We start from the raw sequence: 19,722 nt of genomic DNA on the forward strand, positions 1-19,722 counted from the left end.
CCCAGAGAAAGCCAGTGGCCCAAGGCTCCTGTGCGCCCCTCACCTGGTCCCGGAGCTGGTCGGCTACCCTCCTCTCCTCATCCACCTGCAGGACCACCTCCTTCAGGCGTTTCTCGGCTCTTCGGACAAGCTTCCCGGAGAGAATGCGCTCCCTAGGGCGGGAAGGAGAGTCCCAGCTCCAGGGCGCCCTGACGCCTCCGCCCCAAGTCCCTCCCCATTTGCTCACTCGCCAGCTCAGTTCGTCCCTTCCCGTCTCTCTCCTTCTTCTCTCCCTCGCCCGCCCGCCTGCTCCAGCCCGAGGGCTACCCTGAACTGAGTGTCCAGACTGGACAGTTAGTTAGAAATAACCATTCTCTGACTGAGGAGACAGCCCCAGACAGGCAGAGGCAGCGAAGTGAGCTCTCCGAGACGCCCCACCTGCTCTCCTGCTCCAGCTGCTCCTCAGCCTGGGCCAGCTTGGACTCCAGGGCCGCGATGAGCATCTTGTGGCGCGCCCTGACCCCAGCATCCTCCTCTCCCAGACGGCTCCGCAGTTCCTGGATCTGGCGCTCCAGCTGCTGCCGTCCGCTTTCTGCCTTGGCGGAGAAACTCCGCTCGGCGGATAGCTCGGTGCTCAGTGACTCCACCTGGCCAGAGGCAGGGGAGGTTGGCGGTAAAGGCGAGGAGGGGAGGGGCCCGGGGAGGAGGTGGAGGCCCTGGGCAGAAGGAGGCAGGAGCATGGGGGGAGGCAGGGACCCGGGGAGGGGAGCGGGAGCCTGGGCGGGGTTCGTGGAGTTGGGGGACCGGAGGTCAGGCCGACCCAGGCTCAGGGCGCCTTCCACATGGCTCGGGGGCCCATCAACCTCAGCAACAGCCTGGGGATCTGAGAGGAGGAAAGGACCAGTGTCCTGGCCCTGTGACCTGGCCGGGCCATGTCCCTGTGACTGCAGCAAAGGCCTTCCGTTAGGAAGGTCACTGATGAAGTGGTCAGAAGCCCTCTGGGATGGAGCCGGGAGGTGACGGGCTTCCAAGGCGCTCCCAGCTCTCAGAACCTAGGCCCTGCTAGATGGCTTGGGCTTGGGTCTAGTCTGTTTCTATAAGGATAAGAACCTCCTCCCCCCATCTGGCCTAGAACCAGCCTAGAGCCACCAGGAAGACCTGGGTTCAAGTCACTTAGCATGTTAGTATCCCACGCGACTCTATCTCTTTAATTGTCCATTGCAGAATAGGTCGCCTCCGCGATCACAGTTGAAACCCAGGCCTGGCCCCCTTATCCCCCTGGTCCCACCAGGCAATATGGTCTAGTGTCGGGTCCTGGGCTGGAAGGAAGCTCCGCCTTCCAAACCTGTCCGAGACCGACTGGCTATCCTAGCTAAGTCTAGGCCCGGCCTCTCCCTTTACAGAAATGAAAGGGTTGGACTCCATGGCCTCCAAATTCCCTTCCGACTCTCCATCTATGATCTTCTGGTGAGGAGGACCTTCCGGGCACCTGGGTGGGCGGCCCCTCTCTCCTCCCCAGGCTGCTGGGCCATCCTCTCCCTCCTCAGGTGGGCGGGGTCTCTTCCTCCGCCTGGGTGGGCGGGACGTCTCCCTCCCTAGGCGGACCCGGCCCCTTCTCCCCCCCTAGGTGGGCGGGTCCCCATCCCCTTCCCGTGCGCCGGCCCCGCCCCCTCATGTGAGCCGGGCCCACCCTCCCGTGAGCCGGGCCCACCCTCCCCCCGCGCCGGCCCCTCCCTCTCCCCGCGCCGGCCCCTTCCTCTCGGGCCTCCGCGGGCCGGGGCGGGTGAGCGGGTCACACGCCGGCAGCGCGCGCAGCGGCCGTCCGGGGCGCACCTGCAGCAGGAGCTTGCGGTAGCGGTCATCCAGCAGCTCCAGGTTACCGCGCTCCTCCTCCAGCTCTTCCTCCAGCTGGCCCAGCCGCCCCTCGAGCTGCCGTTTCTCCTCCAGGAGGGCCGTCCTAGGGGCAGGGAGGGCCGTGAGTGCGGGCGCGGGCGGGGCACGACCCCGGGAAAGGACCAGGGGCGGGGGGCGGGGCGGGGCGGACGCACTTGGCCAGGTTCCCGTTGGCAGCCTCATCCGCTATGTCATCCCGATCCTGCTGCGCCTGGCGACGGGCACGGTCCGAGGCCGCGAGCTCCTGCGGGCAGGGGGAGAAGGCCGCGGCCACGTCAGCGGGCGCGGGAGGCCCGCAAGCTGGGCCCCTCGTGCCCCTTCTTTCGACCCCGAGCTGTCGGAGGCGGGGAGTCTCTAGAGGCGAGGAGGCGCCCCGACCTCTTCTTCCTCCGCCGCTCCCCCATTCAGGGGCTTCCGGTGCGAAATCGGAGCCCCTCTTCGGCCTCGTTCCCCCTTGGCCTCCCGCCTGACGCTACCCGTCCCCGCCTAACCCTGGATCCCGTCTGGTCGGTTCTGGGCACGATGCTCTCTCCTCTCGCCTCCCACTCACAGTCCCCCTCCCCCTCCCCCGCCCCGGACTAGAGCCATACAGCTAATCCCGCTCCCCAGAGGGCACAACTGACTCCAGAGGCGCTCTCCAGCCTCCGGAGACATGTCCGGCACTCAGGCACGCGGAGCTCCGGAGCTTCCCCTCAAACTGTAGTTCGTCTCCCGCTTCCCTGCATTTGTACAAGCAGTACCCCACGCTGGGAATGAACTCCCCAAATAAACCCATCTCGACTTCTCAATCTTTGCTCCTTCAAGGTGCCGCTTAGGTGCTCCTTCCTCTGTGAAGCTCTCCTGCCATCCCAGATCGGATCCCTCAGTAGCGCCAGGTCCCCCCCCCCCATAAAGCCTGTGTCCTCATGCCTCCCCAGGGGAAGGTAAGCTTTTGGGGAGCAGGAACTCTCTCTGCGCCTTCTTCCCAGCATCCCCGGTTTTCCCCATAAGGGCCCAGCACAGCCTCCTCACCTCCTGCAGCCTCAGCAGCTCGGCCTCCAGGCCCTTGAGCCTCTTCTCGTTCTCCCGGTTCTGGGCAAAGATTTCTTCCCGGGAAGTTCGAGACTCCTCCACTTCCCGCCATAGCTCCTTCATCTGGGCCTGGAAAAAAGGCCTTGGACTTGCCGAGAGCCCGCCACGCCCTCCTGTCAGCCCCTGTACTGGAAAGTCCTCGGAGGCGTCTCTGTGCTCTCCCCGTGGGGAGGATAACAGTCTGACGTCATTTTACATATGAGGAAACTGAGGCTGAGAGGTGACCCAGATAATTGATGGCACAGGTGGGATTTGAACTCGGGTCCTATCGACCAGATAACTTTTAGCATAGGGAGAGAAGACCACCAGCTTGGAATGAGTTTAGACAGGGAGAAGACGTGGGTGTTTAGTCATTTCCTGCCACCCCCAGCTTTAAAAAGATCCGATCTCTGCATCCAGGAGGGACCCTCACAAGGTCGGACTCCTCTCCAAGGACCATTATTGTCATGCCTCCCAGCCGTGTCACTCGAGGTCTAAGTCCCAGTTTCCTCATATGGACAACAGCCCCGACCTGGGGTCACTGTGAGGATCCAGTGAGGCCATCTCTGTCCAGCACTTGGCCCCTATAAAAGCATTTTAGACTTGTAAGCTGTGACTGCTGTTCTGGGGGAGTGGTCCAGCGGACAGACACTGGTGCTCAGAGCCACCCTTCCCCACCCTGGCCCTGAGTGGCCGCACACAGGCTCCTCCTCCTGGCAGTGAACCGTCTTGAGAAGGAATAGGGTCTGTGGCACCCTTGGGGAGTTCCAGGGCAGGGGAAAGGACTTGTCCAGGGTCACACAGCTCCTAAGGGGCACAGCCAGGATTGGCACCTTGGGGCAGTTTGTGTTTTCTGCAGCTGATGGCTCCGAGGAGAGAGCCTCTGACCTGGAGTCAAATCTGACCTCAGACAAGCTGGGTGACCCTGGGCAAGTCAATGAACCTGCCTGTCATAATAGCACTCGCTTCCCAGGGCTGTTGTGAGGAACAAATGAGATCGTATTTGTAAAAGGCCTTACCTATCTTTATTGTCATTACTGCTAAAGGGGAAAATGGGCATCTTAGATGTGGGCTGATGGGGTGTCACCAGCTCTATACCATCTGTGTACAAATACAGGCCGCCCCCTCCCAGGAGACTGTAAGTCACTCGAGGACAAGGCAGGTGCTGCTGTTGGGTCCTTGGCACACAGTAGGTGTTTAGCAGTCTGCTGAACTACGGATCCCTCAGTAGGTGCCAGCCCCGCCCCCTGTACACCCTCCCCCAAGTAACAGCTGTAGATTGGACTGTCCACTAGCCAAAGGGGGGGGTGGGGTTAGGCGGAGCCTCAACCCCACGGGGCTCCAGGGTCGGGGAACACTCCCAAGCAAACCCCCAGGGGTGTCTGAGAGGGAGTCCCCAACCCAGACAGCAGAAGGCTGGGGTGGGGGGCAGGACTCTGATGCAATCTCCCCCTCCCCCGACTGGAGTCTGAGCACCTAGGGCAGGCCAGACTAGGCAGAGCCGGCAGGGCTGAGCGGGAGCAGCCCCGCCTGGGTGGGGATGAGGCAGCTGCCCGTGGGACGCTCAGCCCAAGGTTCACACACCCTCCCACTGGCTCCAGACTAGAGCTCTCAGGAGGCCGATGGTGCAAGGAGGCCCAGAGAGGCCCTGTCCTCTCCATGCACCTCGTGTGCACCATTAGCTGGAAGCTGGGACTCGGGAGGCTGGACTGGCTCACCTTTGTCATTGTATTAGCAGGCACATAACAGACGCTTAGTAAATGCATTTGGTGGAATGACTTGGCTAGGGCCATACAGTGAGCCAGTGGCAAAGGGAACTCCCAGTCCAGGACTCTTTCCAGATGGTTCCAGAAAGAGACGGCCTCTGTCCACACACTGGAAGCCCTGAGGCCTGGATTGGAGAGGCCAGGCTAGGACTCCGGGCGTCTCCAGTTGTCAGGGGCCACAAACCCCTTTGGTCTAGCCTTAGTCACAGGGGCTCAGAGGCATCTACGGTGATGATTACGCTTCAAAGAAACCCTCCTATGCTAAGCCATGCCAAAGAGACAAGAGAGGCCAAAGCGATGTGAACATGGGAGTAGAAGAAAGTGTTGGGGGTGGGGGGGCGGTCCTAGGCATTTCTTTTTTTTTAGTCTGTGGTGAATGGCTCATTCCCTCTAGTTATAAAGTAAGCCCTTTAAAGAGGCAGCGGCTGCCTCCTTCTCTCTTGGTGATGCCTGGTAAACAGCAGGTGCTTAATAAATGCCTACTTAAGCTATATGCAATAGATTCACTGTTGCCCTCTTTCTGTTCTACTTTGGTGTGCAATGTGGGGGGGGGGTCATTAAATTCAGGAAAGAGAAAAGAAATCAGTTCTTGTGGGTGGAATGGATGGATGCCTTCCAGCCGCTGGGGCCACAGCCCTGGGCCTACCTGGGTCTTCCGGAGCTGCTTCATGGCCTCCTCCTTCCCCTGGCCCGCAGAGCCCACCTGGGCCCTCAGCTCCTCCAGCTCCAGCTCGGCCTTCTTTCGGGCGGCCACGGCCAGGGCCCTCTGTTTCCGCTCCTCATCGCGCTCAACCTCAGCGTCCCGTAACTAGGGGAAGGGGGCCGCGCTTGGGGCAGGTCAGGCCACAGAGGCCTGCCTGCCCGCCTCCCCCCTCTTCGGGGCTTCCTCCTTTGTCGGGGGCCTCCTCCTTTTCCTGGGGCCTCTCCTATCTTCAAGAACCTCCCTGGGGCCTCCCCCTCCCTTCTTCGGGCGCCTCCCACCCGAGACCCCACCTGCTTGGCCAGCAGCCGCCTTCTCTCCTCGCCAGCCTCATCACGGCCCTGCAGCTCCCTCTCGTGCTGAGCCTTCAGCGCCTGGGCTGTCACCTCCAGGCGCAGCTTGGCGTCCTCTGCGGCCATCAGCTCGTCCTCCAGCTCGGTCACCTGAGTGCGCAGGTCAGCTGCTGCCTGCTCAGCGGCCCGGCGGGCTCGCTCCATTTCGTGTACCTGTGAAGGTAGATGAGTAAGACCCAAGCCAGGGAAGTCAGAGGGAGCCCAGGGCCCTGGGGCAGGGGGAGGAAGCTGCAGGGAAGCTGAGAGCCCAAGAGCTGGGCCCAGAGCCCCGTGGGGTGGGGAGGGGCCCAGGGCAGGCAGGGCCCGGGGCAGGCAGGGCCCGGCCTTCCTTACACTCTTGCCCACGTCATCCTTGTTGCTCAGCAACTCGTCCAGCTCTGCTCGTAGGCCCCGGTTCTGCCGCTCCAGCTCCTCCCGCGCCTCACGTTCCTCTTCCAGGGCCCGGGCCAAGGCCAGGGCCCGGGCCTCGCGCTCCCTGCCCTCGGCCTCTGCCCGCTCCCGCTCCTCCACTGCCCGCAGGGACACTGCCTTCTCCTCTGCCAGGAGCTGGTCAGGAAGAGACAAGCCCCCGAGGGAATGAGGAGGAGGAAAGATGGAGGGTGGCATGGGTGAGGAGGGGGAGGGGGAAGCCGGAAGAGCTGGAGGGAGTGGCAGAAGCCCAGGGAGCCCTAAGCTTGGGCCTTGTTGGGTGACCATGCCGGCCCCTGGCCCTCTCTGGGCCACATCGTGCCCAAGGCCCAGACTAACAAAATGTCCGTGTTCATGAAAACCCAGGTTGGGAGGGCCTGGCCCCGACTGGGCACTGACTGAGAGTCTGTGCCCCATGACTGAGAGGGGGCTTCTGGGCTCTGATCCCCCTCTCCCGCCTGCAGGGTGTGTGGATGTCAGTCCTGGTGCAGCCCCGGCTTCTCTGGGGCCAAGACTGAGCTTCTGCCCTTCAGCGCACACAGTAGGTGCTCCATGAATGTCTGACTTGAGGAACACGTTCTGGGGCTAGGGTAGGGCCCAGAAAGCAGGTTGGGCCTGACGTGGAAGGGATTCCTGCCCGGCACAGACAGACCTGCTCACGGGTCTGGATTTCCCAGCCTCCGCTGCCTCAAGAGGTGCTGAGCCTCCCGACACTGGAGGTCTCCAAGCAGGAGGGACCGATCACTTCCAGCTCCGAGGCTCTTCCTCCTCCCTCCCCCGTACCTGGTCGAACTTCTTCTGCTTCTTCTCTAGACTGCTGACGAGGTGTCGCTGCTGCTCCAGGTCCATGGAGACATCATCCAGCTCCTGCTGCAGCTGTCGCCGGCCCCTCTCCAGCCGATCGGCAGCCTCTGTCTTCTCAGCCAGCCTCTGGGCCAAGGCCTCCGCCTCTCGTGCCGCCCGGCGACGGGCCTCTTCTCCGGCCTCCAGAGCCCCCGCCTCTTCCTCCTGCCGCCTCCGCCACTCCGACAGCTGGGGGACGGGGGTCACCTTGAGCCCAGGAGCCTGAGACCTGCATGTCCTGCATGGGGGGCAGCCGGCCCCTTGCGCTCTGTCCTGATCCCCCTCATCTTTCTCCTGCTCCTCACTTTGGGGGTCCTCCAGGGCTCCTCCCTTCTCTCTGCACTCGCGGCTACGGATGCCATTCAGTGCTTCCCTCCCCAGCTTCGGACCCTCTGGATGTCCCACCAATCCATCCCCCTCCCCACTTTCCTTGGTCCTCCCTCACCGCCAACGTCTCTAGCCTGGGCCCTACCCCACTCCCCACTGGGCAGGACGTCCTCTTGTCTAGAATGTCGCAGTGAGAATCCCCTTCATGTGTGGGTAGGACTAGGTGGCCCCGCGGGTCTTCTCCTAGGGCACCTCCCCTTTCTCCTCTCCCAGCTCTGAGGGGGCTGTCAGTCAAGGCTCTCTCCCTTCGTATTCCTTTAGGTCCGGCTACGGCCTGCCCGCCTCCTCTTCATCCTCCTCCCCCCTCGGCCCACTCGGATGGGTTTCTCTCGGCCTTCTCTGGAGCCTCCTACCTGCTCCTGGGGCTGTGCCCGCGACCTGCTGGGCTCTCAGCTCTCCCCATCCAGCCCGGGCCACAAAGCCAGCCGGCTGTGTGCTCTGCTCAGGGGGCCTCGCCACATGTGACATCCTTCCCCGAAGGGGCCCTTCTCGAACCTCAAGGTGATCACTGACCGGGTGTGCCCCCCTCGGCCCAAAGCATTCCGCAGCCCTCCCTTCCTTCCCAGCTCACCTGGGCCTGGGCCGTCTGCAGCTCTCGCCCAGCTCGCTCCCTGGCCGCAGCCTCTTCTTCCAGCTGCTCCCGAAGGCTAGCGGCCTCGCTCTCCAGCCCTCGGACCCGAGAGCCCAGGGCCAGCTTGGCCCGTGTCTCTTCCTGCAGGAGCTCCTGGAGCAGGGGGAAGGAAGGAGGAGTAGGGGGGATGGGCACGGCTTTAGAACTGGAGGCGGCCAGATGGATGGACAAACGGACGGAGGGAGGGAATGAGGTCACAGGAGTCCCTCCGTCCTTTTAGAGGGGAGGGAGCGCGGGCTGATACAGACCCAAGGGAGGGGGCCCAGAAGTCAGCCTCGAGGCAAACCCGCCTCTTCAGCCTGGAGGAAGCCAAGGCGCAAACGGGGGAGGGTAGCCGGCTCCCTCGTGGCGGGGCCGGACTCCCGGGATCTGAGTGGGACTCTGCCCCAGAGGGAAGGCGGGCTAGCACGAGCGGGCATCGGTGCCCAGGTTCCCTTCCTTTACCTGAGCATCGTGCAGCTGGACCTCGGCGCTGCTCAGCTCCTTGCTAAGGCGGATCACTTTGGACTCGGCCTCACTCAGGGACCCGGAGACGCTGTCCAGCTCCGCCTGGGAGTGGGGCGCAGAGGTTCCCAGTGAGCGTCCTCGCCCTCCCCCCGACCTCGTCCCTGCCCTCCCGGCTCATCCGCGGCCGGAACCGGGGCGGGGGCTGGAGAAATCCGATCTCTCCCTCCCACTTCCACAGCTGGGGAAACTGAGGCCAAAAAAGGGGATGCTGGAATGGGGGGGGCGCCCTCGCATTCGTGTCTAGTCCTTTCTAAGGACGTCGATAAGCGGAAGAATTCAGGGGCGGAGGAATGGCCCGAACACCTGGGCACCCTAAGCTTCCTGAGGGCAGACTCTCTGCCTCCGTGTCCAGCACGCAGCAGGCGCCTGATAACTACTCCGGACTGACTGGCAGAAATCCCCTGGGGGAGGGGCCACGGCTGCCTGGGCGTCCTGCTCAGCGCGCGCTGGGTCCCTCGGGCCCGACCTGCAGGGATCCCATCCCCCACCGTGCTCCCCGCCTGAGCCCCTCCCTCTCCCAAGGCCCGGCTCACCTGGGCTCTCTGCAGCTTGTCGGCCGCTTCTGCCCGCGCGCGCTCGCCGTCCCCGGCCCGGGCCTGCAGCTCCTGCACCTGGCCTTCGAGCCGCCGCCGGCGCTGCTCGCCCTCCTGCCGCGAGGTCTGCAGGCTGCTCAGCTCGGACCGCAGCTCCGAGACCTCGGCTTCCAGGGCCAGGCGGGCTTTCTCCCAGGTACCTTTGCCCTGGGGGGGGGGGGGGAGGCGGAGCGTCAGGGCCTGGGCTCGGCCCTGGAAGCCTGGAAGTGTCCGCCCATGACCCGGCGGTGCAGTAGGCGCTGTGCCACCACCCCCATCTTACAGATGAAAACCCAGACCGAGCCGGGGGAGGGCTCTGCTCGGGACCACACAGCTGGTCCCGAAGCAGGACTCGAAGCCTTGTTCCCTCCACTCTCTATTTCGTCTGTGAGTTGGAAGACCGCGACCGGCTTCTGCCATTCATCGGCCCTTGGGTCTGGGGCAAGGCCACAGTCTCCTGGGAGGGCAGCCCAGCCAGTCAAACGTGGCTCCTCTGATTCGAATGTGCTGACGTGTAGTCTCTAAGCCAGTGGGGTTGCCCTGGGCTACAGTTTAGTGACCCCCCCCTTTTTTTTTGCAGGGCAATGAGGGTTAAGTGACTTGCCCAGGGTCACACAGCAAGTGTCAAGTGTCTGAGGTTGTATTTGAACTGAGGTCCTCTTGACTCTAGGGCCGGTGCTTTATCCACTGCGCCACCTAGCTGCCCCTTGTGACCCCTTCTTGATGGAGTTTGACCCCATGATCTCGAGGGCCAATGAGCTCTCCCATTTAGACACAGCACTCCATCTCCCATCTCTGGGCCCTTGCCCAGGCTGTGCCTCATGCCGGGTGTACTCTCTCCTCACCTCAGCCTCTTGGAATCAATCCCAGGTTTCTTTCCCAGCTCAGCTCCAGTGCTGCCCGTTGCAGCCTGGTATTTACCCTGCCTGGTATTTACATGGTGTATGTTTTGTGTCTATTTCGGTGTTCACACCCAAATGAAGCTGTGTGAGGGCAGGCTTCTGCCTGGCACACTGCAGATACTGAATAAATGTGCACTGAGTCAATGCCTTGGAGGCCAGAGACCTGGGTTCAAATCCCAGCTGCAAGACCTTGGCCAAGTTGCTTTGTGCTCTGAGCCTCAATCTCCTTGCCTGAAAAGTGGAGCTGTTAATGCTTGCCCCGCCCCTACTCCCTCTGAGGGTCAAGGGCAGGAGGCACTTTGCAGTTTCCCAGGGGCAGCTCTCTGAAGAGCAAGTTGATGTGTCTCGGTAGAGGGGTTTGCTCTGCAGGGAGGGCTCCACCCTGATGAAATCAGAGGTCTAGACACAGAGAAAGTGCCTCCCGAATTTGGGAGGGGGCTCCCTGCCTAGAAGGCTCAGGCTCTAAAGCAGCAGGCTGGAGGCAAAGGGGGCTTTCTCCTGGGCACACCCCCTTCTCTCCCCACCTCTGGCCTGGCAGGTCTCCCACACTTGTCAGAGCCCTGGGAGAGAGCCAAGTTATCTGTGGTCCAGGGCCCACCTCCTGCAAGGCCAGGTTCTGACCCTTCTTGTCCAGAAGAAGCCTAGCAGTGGCTCCCACAGAGGGCGGAGGGGAAGGGGAGAGAAAGAAGGAGGGATGGGAAAGAGACAGAGAGGATCATAGGGCCATGGGTTTAGAGCTAGAAGTGACCTCAGAGACCACTGAGGAAACTGAGGCAGGCTGAGGTTTGAACTCGGGTATCCCTGAGCCCAACGGCGGCACACTGTGCCCTGATGACGACGGTCCTTGGTAGCTCGGAGTCATTGCTCAGGACCAGCATTTCTCCACCATTACCCCCTCCCTTTTCCAGGGGCGCGGCTGGAGTTGCCCCAGGAGCAAGTCTCTCAGAGGCAGGAGAGAGAGAGGCTCCGCCCACCTCTTGGCGCCTGCTCCCTAGAAGGACCTTCAACAGACTGTCCAGCCCATCAGCCCCTCACTTTCCCCAGAGGGGGAATAGAGGCCCCTGTGATCCGGAGCCTCCACCTCTTTCCACAACCTCCCGATGCCCTGGATCGACTTCTGGGCCTTCCTAGGGCCCTCCTGCCAGGCCAGGAGAAGGGGCCCGGACAAAGAGGCGGAGAATCCAGCTCCTGATGATGACCTTGGACTATTTCTCAGGCTCTTGTTTCCAGACTGTGAGAACAGAGGCCGCTCCTAGGGACCTTGATGGGGAACCAGGGGAAGGCCCAGCCAAGGGATAGAGGCTAAAGCTAGCTGGATGCCAGCACACTGAGTCTCTTACCCGCCGCGCCTGCTCCAGCTGCTCTCCTAGCTCGCCCACCGCCTGGCTGTGACGCTGCCGCAGCTCCTGGACAGCTGCCTCGTGGCTGCGTGTCTCCTCCTCCAGGGCCCGTTTCAGCTCCGACACTTCCTGCTCCCGCTTGGTCCTGGCCAGTGAAGGAAAGGAGGAGTGGTTTGGAACTTGGGCATGCGGAGGACACTGCTCGGCTGGGAAGGCTGCAGGGCCGAGTCAGGGAGGAGTCAGCCTGCCCAGGGCCCAGGGATCAATGTCAAACTTTACACACTCAGGTTCAAGAAATCAACGTCACATCTCCCGGTCGGGAGCGAGGCCCCACAGAGAGGGATCTGGGCTCTGGGTGGGCCGAAAACAACAGCTGCTCCCCCCCCCAATCCTCCAGGCCCCCGTGCTGTCAGCCTTTGCACCCACCTGCTCACGTCCCTCCCGTGTGGTGGCTCACACACCTGGGTTCCCTGCCACCCATTGAAGAGTGCTGGGGGCCCTTGGCCTGGCACTCAGCCCCTTCCCCCCTTTCCAAACAGAATTCCGGCTCTCCTTTCCAGCATTATCGCCTTTGCACAACGTCCCCCAAAGCCTCCCACCTCCAAGCCTTTGCCCCTGCCATAACCTATGCCAAGCCCATCCTTGTTCCACACCATTGCCTGTGGAAGAAGTTCAGCTCACATGCTGCCTCCTCCCAGTCCCCATTGTCCCCAGCAGGAGCCCCCCAGGGTAGGCACAACAAAGAGAAGCCGACATCAAGGCCAGGGGCGCCATGACCTGGGCTCTCCCAGGGGTGGAACAGACTGGAGGTTCAGAGAGGGGAAGGAACTCGGCACTGAGCAGGACTAGAACCCAGGCCTGTCCACCATTTTACAAAGCAGGAGGCTGAGGCCCACAGGAGGGCGGCTGCTCTCACCGGAGCTCCTGTTGGGCGTTTGTGGAGTCCAGGGTATCCTCAAGCTCCCCCCGGAGCGCCTCCAGTTCCTCGCCTAGGTCTCGCCGCTGCTTCTCAGCCTTGGTCCTCGCTGCCCTCTCCACTTCCAAGTCCTCCTGAGCCTCCGTCAGGCCAGCCTGGGCCTCTCGGAGGGACTTGAGCAGCATGGCCCGAGCGCCGCCCTCTTCTTCCACCCTGGCAGGGGAGGTGGGAGCTCTGAATGGCTCTGGGGGGAGGCCAGGCCCACAGCCACCCCAGCTGAGATGGGGGAGTGCCTGTGCCTGGATTTCTGGCAGGGGACTCTGCAGGGGCGGGGGGATCCCTGACCTAGGCAGGGGCACTGCTGAGCTCCCTTCAGATACTCTGTCCATGAAAGGCCATGCAATGCCTCTTCAAAGCAAAACTGGCTCCAGGGGGGATGGTGGTATGGGGGGGGCAGAAGCGGGGTATGACTGAGGAGCTGGGGGCTGGGGGGTCTTAGGGTTCCTGAGGGGGGGCTGGTGGACAGGAGGGGTCTCAAGGGCCCCCCCAAGGGCTGGTGGCTGAGGGGGGTCTCTGGGTCCCTGAGGGAGGCTGGTGGGCAGGAGGGGCTCAGGGCCCTCCCCCCAGGGCCAGGGCCTGGCTGCCCACCTGGCCAAGGCAGCCTGTAGCTCCTCCTCCTTGCGGCCCAGCTGGGCCCGGAGCTCCTCCGCCCTGTGCTGCTGCTCCAACATCTGCTCGTGCAGCTCTGAGCTCTCCCCATCCAGGCGCCGCTTGGTCTTCTCCAGCTCTTGACGGCTCTTCTCCTCCATCTTGAGCCGCTCTGTAGGGGGAGGGCACAGGAGGCAGTGGGGAGGGCGTGGAAGGGCCTCTCTACACTGGGATGGTGGGGACGATGGGCCCCGAGAGTCCAGAGGAACATGGGATGGCCCGTGTGAGTAAGGCGGCACCCCCAAAGAGGAGTCCCATGCAGAGGAAAGAGGCGTGCACAGCCAATGCCTGGGCTGGCTGCCTCCAGGAGACCTGGCCCCCCACTTTGGCCTCTTCCAGGGAGTGAGAAGGAGGGTTAGTGTTAGCATGGGGTGGGATGCTGCAGGCCCCTCAGGAACCACGGGCCCAGTGGAAGGGGTGGGGTAATTAGGTGGAAAATGACAGGAGGGTCAGAGCTGGGGGGGGGGCTGCGGCCCTCAGGACACAGACCACAGGATGTCAGAGCCCGAGGGACTCTGGGACACAGACCACGGGATGTCAGGCGGGGCCAGGCCTCACCTTCCATGTCTGCCATCATGGACTCGTATTTGTGCCTGAGCTTATTAAGACTTTTCACTTTTTCTTCCTCCTCTGCAGCTTGGGAGGAGAACTCGGCCAGACGCTCCTCCAGCAGCCGCCGCTCCTGGGGATGCAGGTGAGAAGCGTGCCTCAGAGGGACCCGCTGCCTGGCCTGGGCCTTTGCACCACCTCCACCTCCAGTGATGGGGAGCTCACCACCTTTGAAAGGGGGCTTGTGCCCTGGCTGGTCTCAGGAGCAGTTGCTGCTTCCCGAGTCCTTCCATAACAGCCTCTTCTGAGCCCTTCCCCTTACCGAAGGGTAAACTAAGGTCCTGCCAGGGGAAGGACTCGAGGCATGCCTCCTCCTCCCCTCCCTCCCTGGCTTGGGGCCCACCTTGCCCAGTTTGGTGTTCTGGTCCTCCAGGAGCAGCAGGTCCTCCTCCATCTTCTTCAGCCGGGCCTCGGTGGTCACCTTCTCCAGCTGCAGCTTCTGCCGGGCCCCCTCCTCTGCCTCGAGGTGCTGCTCCAGTTCCTGTCGTGGGGGGGGTGCGAGGGGAGTCACTGCCGGCGCTGGGGTGCCCCGTATCCGGCCCGATGACCAGCCCTGACTGCGGGGCTCTGCACACAGTAGGTGTCTAATACAGGCTTCCCAAATGGGGCTAGGCCCCCTACTGCGCCGTACCCATCCCACGCAGGCTGTGCCCATCAAACAAGAGGAAAGCAAGGAGAGGGGCTGAGGCAGGCCCGCAATGCCATCTGGAGACAGGACTCCCAGGTGAGGTCGCTCCCTCCACCAGAGAGAGTCAGGCTCGGAGGCAGGACCCGAACCCAGGCCCCGCCCAGTCACCTGCACGTGCTGCTGCAGCCGCTTCTTGTCTGTCTCCAGCTGAACCGTGCGCTCCTCTTCCTCGCCCACCCGGGCCTCCAGCATGCCCACCACTCTCTCCAGCTCCTGCTTCCGGGCCGCCAGGCGGCCCCGGGTCTCCTCGGCCTCGGCGCACAGCTCGGCCTCGGCTCGGAGCTGCTCTGAGAGCCGGGCTCTCTCCTCCTCCAGCTGACCGGGGGCCGGGAGCAAAGGTCACGGAGTCAGTGGGTCCCCGCATCCGAGGATCCCAACAAGGGAGCTCTCTGGCCTCGCAGGCCGCCCCTTTCTCTTTCCCCTTCGCCCATGTCTGACTGCTCATGTGGTCACCCCTCTTTCCAAAGTCCCCTCTGAGGCTTTCCCTGGTGACTCCTTCGGCTCTTCACACTCACACACACTCCTGGACACACCCCGACATCTCAGGGTGAAACGACATCCGCTCTGCTCAAAAACTTCCCAAGGCTCCCTATGGCCTTCAAGGCCTCCAGCCTAGCCCTGACCTCTCTTTGTCTCTGTCTAGTCATTCTCAGCCCACTCAACTTCGTGCTCTTCTCTCTGCATTGGACCACTGGGGCCTTACGCCTCTGATCCTGCCATCTTAGACCAGCTGGTGTGTTCCAGGCTGCATCCCTCCATGGACGGGAAGATCACTACCTATTCCAGTCACCTGATGGTCCCCAGGCTTGTCCCCAGACTCATCCCCACACCCTCACCTGGACCACTCGGCCCTGGAGTTCGTCCAGCTCACGGGCACTCTGCTGCTGCTGTTCTTGGACCTTCTGGAGCTCCTGGGCACGTGCCTGCAGCACTTCATCCTGGCGGGTCACCTGAAGAAGTGGCTTCACCTGGGGAAGGGGGAGGGGGGGGAGGAAGAAGGGCCTGCGTTCAGCGAGATTGGGGGATTAGAGGACGCCTCCCTTGGAAAGGCAGGGAGCCCTCGGGGCACGGCCTTTCTCATTTCTGGGCCTCAGTTTCCCCTCCTGTGAAATGATGAGGACAAAGGGAGTGTCTCTGAGGCTTAGATCCAGAAAGCCCAGACTTGTCAAATGGCCAACAAGAATTAATGAAGCCCCTGCTATGCACCAGGTGCTGGCCTAAGGATTAATGAAGCCCCTACTATGAGCCAGGTGCTGGCCTAAGAATGAATGAAGCCCCTACTATGCACCAGGCGCTGGCCTAAGCCAGGCCTGCCCTGCCGCGGAGCCTTGTTCTAATGGGGCCAACAATATGTGGGCAGAACTGGGCACCTGCGAGATCCACACGGAGGGGGGGGCGGGGCAGTGGCGAGCACCCTCTACCAGCTAAGAACGGGATAAGGTGCCCGCTCCCAGAGACCTTGGCTGACTGTATGGTCGTCTCAAATCCCTGGCTGTGCCCCGCCCCCCCCTCCTCCCCCCGCCCGCGCAAGTAACTCCATCTCCGGCCCCGCCGCACCTTGGTAAAGAGGCGCCACCACTGCCAGTGTCGGAGCTTGAGGTAGGCGGCACAGTTCCTCTGCATCACACGCAGGGCACTCTGCTGCTGCTGCCGCCGATGGAAAGCCCTGTGGGGTAGGGAGTGCCCGGTCAGCCTGGAGGCCGCCTCCTATAATACCCCCAACCCCCCACCCGCCCCCCTGAAACAAGATGAAGGCTGCTTGAGGCCAGGGAAAGTAAGTAGTGAGCTGCCCATCTCAGTCGGCAGACTCAAGCCGGGGTGGGGGTGGGGGGGAGGGGGGCGGAGCTGCGGAAGGCCCACATCGTACAGCGCTGGCCCTCATCCTTCCCTGGAGCCCTGGCTCAGAGAGGGGGGGAGGTCTCTTGGGGGTCAACTGCCTGTGGGAAGCCCTTCAGAGAAGAAAGGGGTCCGGGGGTCCCCAGAAAAGGCAGCCTTCCCAGTCCACCTTCTGGCCAAATATCCGCGGGCAGCTGCCTGGAAGGACACAATGATGTCCGTGATCTTGAGGTCTCGCTCTTCCTCCAGCTGGGCCAGGACGCCGGCCCGGAAAAAGATTTTGCTTTGGCCAACACGGTACAGGTTGGGGTCGAGCTCCAGGGCCTGGATCTGGGGCGGGAGCAAGGGAAGAGTTAGCGTAGGAGGCTGGGGGCATGAGGGATGAGGGAGGCGGCCCCTCCAGCCCCTAGCCCCACCCCTGCAGGCCCAGGCCCTGCCTCTCTAGGCCCCGCCCCCGACCAGGCCCCGCCCCCAGTCCCTTACCATTTTCTCACAGGCCTGTTTCCCGTCCATGAAGCCCTTGGGGATGGCATTGGGAGTCAGGATCTCATACCTGCAGGTTGATCGAGAGAAGAGGGGAGGGAGGGAGAGGTGGTGAAGGAGGAGAGAGGACCGGGCGCCTGACACTCCCCCCCACTCCAGATGGTCAGCGCACCCGACCATCAGCCGCCCAATGAAACCACCCTGTCCCTGGGGAGACCCTACCCTCCCTTGAAGAGGGTACGTTCTACTGGGCAGAGCCTTAATTAAGAGGCTTTGGGCCCGGAAGGCAGCTACCCATTTGGACCAACTTCGTTCGAGGTTGTGACTCGACTGTGATTAGGGGTTCGAGGGAGAGCCCCTCTTACCCGAACGGGTCACGTCTCTCGAGGGTGACTACTCCCAGGGAGGCTGGCCGGCAAGGCAGCTTGAGGAAGGGGGACCATCAAGGGCCAAGAGGATTATTAGAACAGGCTTCCCAGGGAGGGGCAAGCACGGAGCTACCTATTACTGCACCCCCCGGCACCCCAAATCGGCCGGACCAGCTCCTCCTCTTACCCTAGTCACCCTCGGGGGGCCGTGGGGAGATCCCCTCTCCTCTCATCCAGACTCTCCCGGGTCATCACTCCAGGCCAGCCTCCCACCAGCCCCCTGCTCCAGCCCCGCCCCGTCCCACCCCTCACCTCTGCCGGAATTCCTGGAATAGGATTCGGTTGGGGAAGCCCTGGCGACAGATTCGGATCCCCTCCAGGACCCCATTACAGCGCAGCTGGTCCAGTACCAGCCGGGGCTCCAGTTTCCCTGCCTGGGAGAGGAGAGTCAGGCCTGAGCGGGGGGAGGGGGTGTCAGAGAGCCCCAGGCAAAACCTTACGAAGTCATACTGGCTAGCGGTAGCACCTCGGACAGCTCCCTCCTCCCCCTCCTCCTCTTCCTACACCTTTCCCCGACTCCCCCTCCTTTTCTTCTTCCTTCCCTCCCCCTCCTCCTAGCCACCTTCTCCTCTTCCTCCACTCCCCCTCCTACTCTTCCTCCTCCTTGCCCCTACCCCCTCCTACTTTTCTTCTTCCTCACCCTTCTCCTCTTCTTCTTCCTCACCCTTCTCCTCTTCCTCCACTCCTCCTCCTCCTCCTCTTCACCTTGCCTCACCCCCTCCTCCTCCTTCTCTTCTTCCTCCCCTTCCCTCCCCCTCCTCCTATCCTCCTCCTCCTCTTCTTCCTCTTCCTTGTCCCTACCCCTGGTCAGCCTTTCCTCTCCTGGTGGTCAGGGCTCCCACCCTACTTGCACAAACGGTCTAGCCTACAATGCTCTTGTGGCTCATGGGTAGGCTTAGAGGCCTGCTTCGTACTGTTCGTGAGGGCCTTGTGGCAGCTGAAGGAGGCCTAGAGTGTGGGGGGACAGCCACCAAGATCGTGACCGGCTGGGGCATGCATGAGGCTGAAGCTAAGATGATAGGCTCCAATCAGAACAAATGTAGTCTTACATTTGGGTTCCAAAAATTAGCTTACCCAGCTGAAGACTGAGGAAGCCTCATTAGCCATTAAAATGAGATACGTTAGGTAAAGCGTTTTGCTTATGGAGCTTAAAGTGCTACCCAAGTGCTAACTGTCTTATTACCATAGGGCTGAGAGGCTGAGAAGCCGAAGGCTCTAGACAGATGCAGTAGGGGAGGTGCTGGGGGGAGGGGGACAGAGCAGGAAGGCTCTTAAAGACTGCAGTCCAACCCCTGTGGGTATGAAGGGGGAGAGACTGGATTTGAAGCCAGGACCTCTGATTCCAAATCTAGTGTTTGCCCCTCTATAGCTTGAACCTGGGGGAAATGGGAGTTTGCAGGCGAGTTCCAAAAGCATGGCTTAAGCCCCTGCTGTGTGCCTCACTCCGGGAGAGGCGGGGCTGGGAGCAAGGAGCCGGTGGGAGGGCCCAAGACGCTCACCCTCTTCTCGTGGTTGGGGATGATGCAGCGCACAAAGCTGGGGTTGGTGTTGCTCAGCGTGGCCATGAGCCGGCTCAGAGACTCTTTATACAGCTGACCCACCGTCCGGAACATGCCGCGGCGGGGGCGGCCACCGGGCGTGCCTCCATCCCCCAGGCTGCTCACCTGCTCCAGGCCCACAATTCCCTCCACTGCAGGGCCCAGCCAGAGAGAGACAGGGGTCACCCCAGAGGGCAGAGCAGGGGCCATGGAGGCACCCGGGCCAAAGGATATCCCAGGGGCTGGGCCAGGGAGACAGGGTAAGAAAGGGGGGATACTTCAGGGTCCTGGGTGGGAAGGTGGCGGTCAGGAGGAGTGGTGTTAGAGGGGTCATTGCCAGAGATTGGGGAGGGAGGGAGGGAGGGAGAGACAGAGAGAGAGAGAGACAGAGAGACAGAGAGAGAGAGAGACAGAGAGAGAGAGAGAGAGAGAGAGAGAGAGAGAGAGAGAGAGAGAGAGAGAATGGAGAGGGAGAGAGAGAGAGAGAGAGAGAGAATGGAGAGGGAGAGAGAGAGAGAGAGAATGGAGAGGGAGGGAGAGAGAGACAGATGGACACATGTAGAGATACACAGAGAGGAAGAGATGGGGAGGGAGGAAGAGAAAGACAGTGAGGGGAGGGAGAAAGAGACAAAAAGACAGACATTTACAAAGAAAGACAGAGACAGGGAGTGAGGGAGAGACAGAGACAGTGAGGGGAAGGAGAAATAGAGACAGATAAACAGAGAGACAAGAAGGGAAAACCAGCCAGAGGGAGGGAGAGACAGACAGACACCCCCCCCCCAACACAGAAGGATACATAGAGAGGAAGAGATGGGGGCAGGGCATATATTGGACATAGAATACTGGGCCGGGCAGTCAGCACTCTAGGGGTCTGCTTTTGGAGAGTTCATGCTGAGGCTCGGCCTCCCTAGAGGCCAGCAAGGCCACGTGTCCAGAGTCTACAGGTTGGGGTGGGGGGTGGGCCCGGTGCGGTGGGCACAGGGAGGGCGTCCTCCGGGCCTTCCTCACCATCCTTCCAGATCTCCGCCGTGAGCTTGTCCGTGCTCTGGTGCAGGAGGGTGGCGACGCTGTCATTCAGGGGGTCCATGTTTTTCATCAACCACTCGTTGGCCTTGTAGTCCACCTGTGGGGAGGCGGAGCAGGGATCAGGCCGCGGGACTTCCGGGACCGGGGTAGGCTCGGCCT

General features: G+C 62.2%; 1 protein-coding gene across 1 annotated transcript in view; it reads right to left on the bottom strand.

Annotated features, from left to right (window-relative positions):
- MYH14 (myosin heavy chain 14) overlaps positions 1 to 19,722 on the bottom strand; it is a 36,896-nt gene that overhangs the window by 1,920 nt on the left and 15,254 nt on the right. Inside the window, 25 exon segments of the mRNA XM_043992323.1 lie at positions 44 to 152; positions 418 to 626; positions 1,813 to 1,936; positions 2,028 to 2,116; positions 2,884 to 3,012; positions 5,335 to 5,496; positions 5,682 to 5,894; positions 6,075 to 6,287; positions 6,933 to 7,181; positions 7,951 to 8,103; positions 8,455 to 8,559; positions 9,051 to 9,257; positions 11,332 to 11,476; positions 12,248 to 12,460; positions 12,896 to 13,067; positions 13,514 to 13,637; positions 13,908 to 14,045; positions 14,361 to 14,567; positions 15,089 to 15,220; positions 15,810 to 15,918; positions 16,258 to 16,418; positions 16,572 to 16,641; positions 17,252 to 17,373; positions 18,499 to 18,689; positions 19,546 to 19,660. Of these exon segments, the coding sequence (XP_043848258.1) occupies positions 44 to 152; positions 418 to 626; positions 1,813 to 1,936; positions 2,028 to 2,116; positions 2,884 to 3,012; positions 5,335 to 5,496; positions 5,682 to 5,894; positions 6,075 to 6,287; positions 6,933 to 7,181; positions 7,951 to 8,103; positions 8,455 to 8,559; positions 9,051 to 9,257; positions 11,332 to 11,476; positions 12,248 to 12,460; positions 12,896 to 13,067; positions 13,514 to 13,637; positions 13,908 to 14,045; positions 14,361 to 14,567; positions 15,089 to 15,220; positions 15,810 to 15,918; positions 16,258 to 16,418; positions 16,572 to 16,641; positions 17,252 to 17,373; positions 18,499 to 18,689; positions 19,546 to 19,660 (3,861 nt within the window).

Source organism: Dromiciops gliroides, chromosome 3 (assembly GCF_019393635.1).
Source record: "Dromiciops gliroides isolate mDroGli1 chromosome 3, mDroGli1.pri, whole genome shotgun sequence".
Taxonomy (NCBI): Eukaryota; Metazoa; Chordata; class Mammalia; order Microbiotheria; family Microbiotheriidae; genus Dromiciops; species Dromiciops gliroides.